The following is a 5,180-nucleotide window of genomic DNA, read 5'->3' as shown; positions in this document are numbered from 1 at the left end:
TATATATATATATATATATATATATATATATATATATATATATATATATATATATATATATATATATATATATATGTGTGTGTGTGTGTTGGATATATCATATGTGAAATAGTGACCTGAGATTAAGAAAAAACGAAAAAAAATAAAAAAATTGTTACTAATGGCGCACTTCCATATGGTGCGCCATTAGTATACCAGATACTAATGGCGCACCTGTGGGATACTAATGGCGCACCAGTCGTGCGCCATTACTAAAATATACTAGTGGCGTGGTACTAATGGCGCACCTGTAGTGCGTCATTAGTAGACAAAACAGGTGCGCCATTAGTAGGCCTTTTCTAGTAGTGCGGTACTCGAGGGGACATTGTATGTTGGCTTTGTGACATCCAACCAAGAGAATCGATTCCTCTCAAAGGTGCTAAACAAAGGTGATGTGTTTGTGTTCCCTGTGGGGCTCATCCACTTCCAATTCAACCCCAACCCCTACAAGCCAGCTGTTGCAATTGCCGCGCTCAGCAGCCAGAACCCAGGGGCTATCACAATTGCCACTGCAGTGTTTGGATCCTGTCGTCGCCGGATCGATCGAGAGGAGAGAGCAAGCGAGAGAGGGATGAACACACGCGAGGAAGAAGACACTGGTGTTTTCTGTGCCGTCGAACTCGACAGCGTTTTTCTGTTATTCCTCTCACTTTTCCTTAGCGATTACAAGGCTAACTACCTCCCGATCCGCTGCTCTAGATCCGCGTCCGTCGCGCCATCCCATGACTGCGTCACTAGTGCCATACCGATCGGGAGTTTACATCAAAACAGAAAATGGGAAACTGAAGATCGTGCAACAGCACGTCTCGCTACCAAGCTATGTGCATGCGCATGGAGCTGTCCCATCGGACACGCATGCATGCACTTATTCTATGCTGAAACAGGTACGCAGTGGAGCTGAACTTAATTAGGTCCTACATTTCACCCCCTTAAGATCTGCTCCTTAGTGCCAACCTCGGACATTCCAAGCTTCTGACGCATCTTGACAAAGACAACACGGCCCAGCGCCTTCGTCAGTGCATCTGCAATCTGGTCCCTGGTACGAATGTGATCCACTTCCACCTGACCCTTCTCCACACAATCACGTATGTAATGATACTTGATGTCAATATGCTTGCTACGGTCATGGTGGACTGGATTTTTACTGAGAGCAATGGCAGCTTGATTGTCCACGAACAGCTTGAACTTGGCCTGCGGCGTCCCGAGCATCTCACTGATCAGACGAGAGAGCCACACACCTTGGCACGCCGCCACTGCCGCAAGCGACGTACTCAGCCTCGCAAGAAGAGAGAGCCACTATCTTCTGCTTCTGCGAGCTCCAAGTGACAAGATTGTTGCCAAGGAAAAATACATTGCCGGAGGTGCTCTTCCGGTCCTCAGTGTCACCGGCATGATCACTATCTGTATAGCCAACAAGCTTCACCTCGCCGTGCCCGGCCTGATAACGACAGCCGTAGCCCAGCGTCCCTCGAATATACCTGAGAATCTGTTTCACGGCTGCCCAATGATGAGTGCTCGGGGTCTCCATGAATCTGCTTACAATTCCCACGGCATGTGCGATGTCAGGTCTTGTGTTGACGAGATAGCGAAGACTGCCTATCACACTGCGGTACAGCTTGGGATCAAATAGCTCGCCTTCATCCTCCTTCCTGAGCTTCAAACGACACTCCATTGGAGTGCTGCTACTGTTGCACTCTTCCATGCCGGCTACCTCAAGGATTTTCTCCGCATAACTCCGCTGATGAAGTGTGATTTCACCCTCTGTTTGGGATACCTGAATCCCCAAGTAGTAGCATAGTAATCCAAGGTCACTCATCTTGAAAAGCATCTTCATCTGATCCTTGAACTCTCTGATTAGCCCTTTGTCCGTGCCGGTAATGACAAGGTCATCCACATACACTCCAACTAGCAGAAAAGTGGACTCATCTCCACGCCTGTAGACTGCATGTTCCAATGGACTTCGCTCAAACCCAAGATTGACAAGAGAATCGCGAAGATTTGCATACCAGGCTTTCGGCGCTTGACAGAGGCCGTAGAGCACCTTGTGCAGCCTCAGTACACGGTGCTCTTCCCCTGGCGCAGCAAATCCGGGCGGCTGGTCAACATACACCTCCTCACTGAGATCGCCATTTAGGAATGCCGACTTGACATCCATATGGTGAACTTCCCAGCGGTGGTGCGCGGCGAGCGCGAGCAGAACACACACAGTCTCCAGTCTGGCCACAGGCGCAAAGGCTTCCTCATAGTCCACCCCTTGCTTCTGTACGTATCCCTTCGCCACTAGACAGGCCTTGTACTTGGTGATGTTGCCAGCAGGATCCCTCTTGACTTTATAAACCCATTTCAGCCCGATGGATTTCTCACCGGCTGGCAGGTCTGACAGTTCCCAAGTCTTGTTCTCATGGATGCAACGCATCTCCTCCACCATCGCAGCCTTCCATGGTGCATCACCCAGAGCCTCTTCAACGTCGCGCGGCTCTTCAGCACTGAGAAAACAGCTCTCATGATACTCATATTCAGCATCTTCTTCTGTGGCATCCATGACGCACGACATGCGTCGGTACCTGATTAGTCCGGTGTCCACGTCCCGCCGGTTTTCATCCTATGACAGTGGGGTGGCCCACCTGATTTCAGGCGTTCCCAGAGTTTCTTCTGCACTTGGTGTGGTTGTTTCCCCCAAGGGCGAAACTGGCATCTCTCCCTGTACTGGCGTCTTTAGTGGTGTAGTTGGGGTCAGCGGCGTGGTGGGCGAGCCACCATGCGCTCCACCGGTGTCCAGCTCCTCGACACCTGGTTCCGTGGTACACCACGGTGAAAACGCCCGGCGTGGCCTGCGTCGGGGCCGCGGTCACCGCGTCCCAGCTCCATGCCCGTCCTTCCTCGAAGAGCACATCACGAGTGACTTGTACCCTTTTTGTTTCAGGATCATAGACATGGTAGCACTTTGCCCCCTCTTCATATCCGACGAAAATCATTGCCTTGGAGCGGTCAGAGAGCTTTGTAATGCCCGGCCCCAACATCTTGACATGTACTGGGCAACCAAAAGTCCACAGATGCTGAACCGCCGGCTTTCGCCCGTGCCATGCTTCATACGGTGTGACGCCTTCGAGGCTGTGAGTGGGAGCTCTGTTGAGCAGATACACTGTAGTTTTCACAGCCTCTCCCCAGAAATATGCAGGTACTGCCATGCTCTTCATTAGGCATCTTGCCATCTCTACCACGGACTGATTTCTCCTCTCCACCACACCATTCTGTTGGGGAGAGTAAGGCGCCGTGGTGTAGTGTTTCACGCCCCTTTCGCTGCAGTACTCTTGAAATTCCGACAAGTTGAACTCCCCTCCGTGGTCAGACCTGAATGCTCGAAGTTTACAGTTACCTTCAGCTTCTGCCATGGTCTGAATCCTCTCGAAACAGGTGTGTGCCTCATCCTTAGACTTGAGCAGCTCAATCCACATATACCGGCTGTAGTCATCAACAACAAGAATGAAGTATTTGTTCCCTCTTGGTGTTGGTGGCGTGATCGGACCACACAAATCTGTATGCACTAGATCCAGGCCATGCTCTGCTCGATATGAACTCGCCTGCGGGAAAGGAGCTCGATGTTGTTTCCCTAGTGCACAGCCATCGCAATACTGCTCGATGCGAGCTATCTCAGGCATACCTCGGACCATCCCTTTTGCAGACATGGCACGCAGCGCTCGGAAATGTAAATGCCCCATTCTAGCATGCCACTTCCAAGTCTCATCATCCACTTTTGTCATCAGACACACCGGCGTGTCAATGGTCAGCATGCCAGTGTACAAACGAGTGCTTGATCGCCGGACACGAGCTAGTATGCGTTGAGCTGGGTCATGTACTGTCATCAAACCATTCTGAATCCCAATCTGACACCCACCTTCGTCCAACTGACCAGCAGAGATTATGTTGCTTCGCAGGCTCGGTATGTAGTATACCTTTGTCAAGGCACGCTGCTTCGCCGCTCTGGCACTTGAAAACAATGGATCCCCTGCCACGGATTGCTACATGTGACCCATCTCCAAATTTGACCGTGCCATGCACGCCCTCATCAAGCTTAGCAAACATGCTCCTCTCTCCTATCATGTGACTTGTGGCACCCGTGTCAAAATACCATAGACCGTCAGGGGATGGCACGGGGATTACCTTTTCTTCATTGAGAAAAACTGCCTGTGGTGCTACTGGTTCAGCCGCTGTGCCGGGGGTGACCATGGCCATGAACAGGCCTTGCTCATGCTCGTCGCCTCCTTCGCGCACCAGATTGTCTTGTTCCTTCTTCCCTTGCTGACCGTGTTTTTCAAGATACGACCAACAATCTTTCTTCCAGTGGCCAAGTTTCCCACAGAAGTGACATTTCCCTTTCTTCTTTCCGCCCGATCCACCGGATCCACCAGCGCCGCCGTTGTTGGCCGCAGGTTTGCCTCCGCCGGGGGACTTGTTCTTGGCCTGCTGCTTGTTCTTGCCGGCGCCGCCGCCACCGGACGATGAGCCCTTGTTGTTGCCGCCCAGCTTCTCACGGGCCAGCCACTCCTCATGAGTGAGCAGAAGGCGCCTGGTGGGTTGCGTGCCGTCGTCTAGGTCGTAGTGGTCTTCACAGGCGGAGAGGCGGCCGACGAGCTCCTCGATGGTCATGGTTTTGAGATCAATCAGAGACTCAATCGCCATGGCCACCGGGCGGTACCGCCGCGGCACTACGCGGAGGAATTTCTGGACCGCCTTGTGCTTGGTGACAGGGTCGTCGTACAGCTCCAGATCGGCGATGAGGGCCGAGAGGCGCAGCCCGAAATCTTCGACGGTCTCCCTGTCCTTGAACCTGAGGTCCTCGAACTCCCGCCGCCAGACCTGCGCCTTGGCCTCGTGGGCGCGCTCGCTGCCCATCCGCATGGTCTTGATAGTTTCCCACGCAATTTTCGCCGTGTCCTTTGCAGCCAGCACGCGAAGCATCTCCGGCGGAACGTCGGTAAGGATAATCTGCAGCGCGCGCCGGTCGTCAATCTCGTCGGCGGCGGCGTCGGTCACCACGGACCAGACGTGGGCGACCTGCAACTTGACTTGCATCAACAGTGCCCACTCTTGATAATTCGTACGCGTGAACATCGTCGACGCGCCCGTCTCCTCGCGCACGA

At 52.8% G+C, this 5,180-nt stretch overlaps 1 protein-coding gene across 1 annotated transcript in view; it reads left to right on the top strand.

Annotated features, from left to right (window-relative positions):
• Positions 1-940, top strand: part of LOC119293060 (germin-like protein 8-11) — a 5,885-nt gene extending 4,945 nt beyond the window's left edge. The window contains exons 3-4 of the mRNA XM_037571653.1: positions 359-566; positions 924-940. Coding sequence (XP_037427550.1) covers positions 359-566; positions 924-940 — 225 coding nt within the window. The remainder of the gene's footprint in view (positions 1-358; positions 567-923) is intronic.
• Positions 941-5,180: the final 4,240 nt, after the last annotated feature.

Source organism: Triticum dicoccoides, chromosome 4B, assembly GCF_002162155.2.
Source record: "Triticum dicoccoides isolate Atlit2015 ecotype Zavitan chromosome 4B, WEW_v2.0, whole genome shotgun sequence".
Lineage (NCBI taxonomy): Eukaryota > Viridiplantae > Streptophyta > Magnoliopsida > Poales > Poaceae > Triticum > Triticum dicoccoides.
The sequence above is the reverse complement of the archived record's forward strand: the minus strand, read 5'-3'. Positions and strand labels throughout refer to the sequence as shown.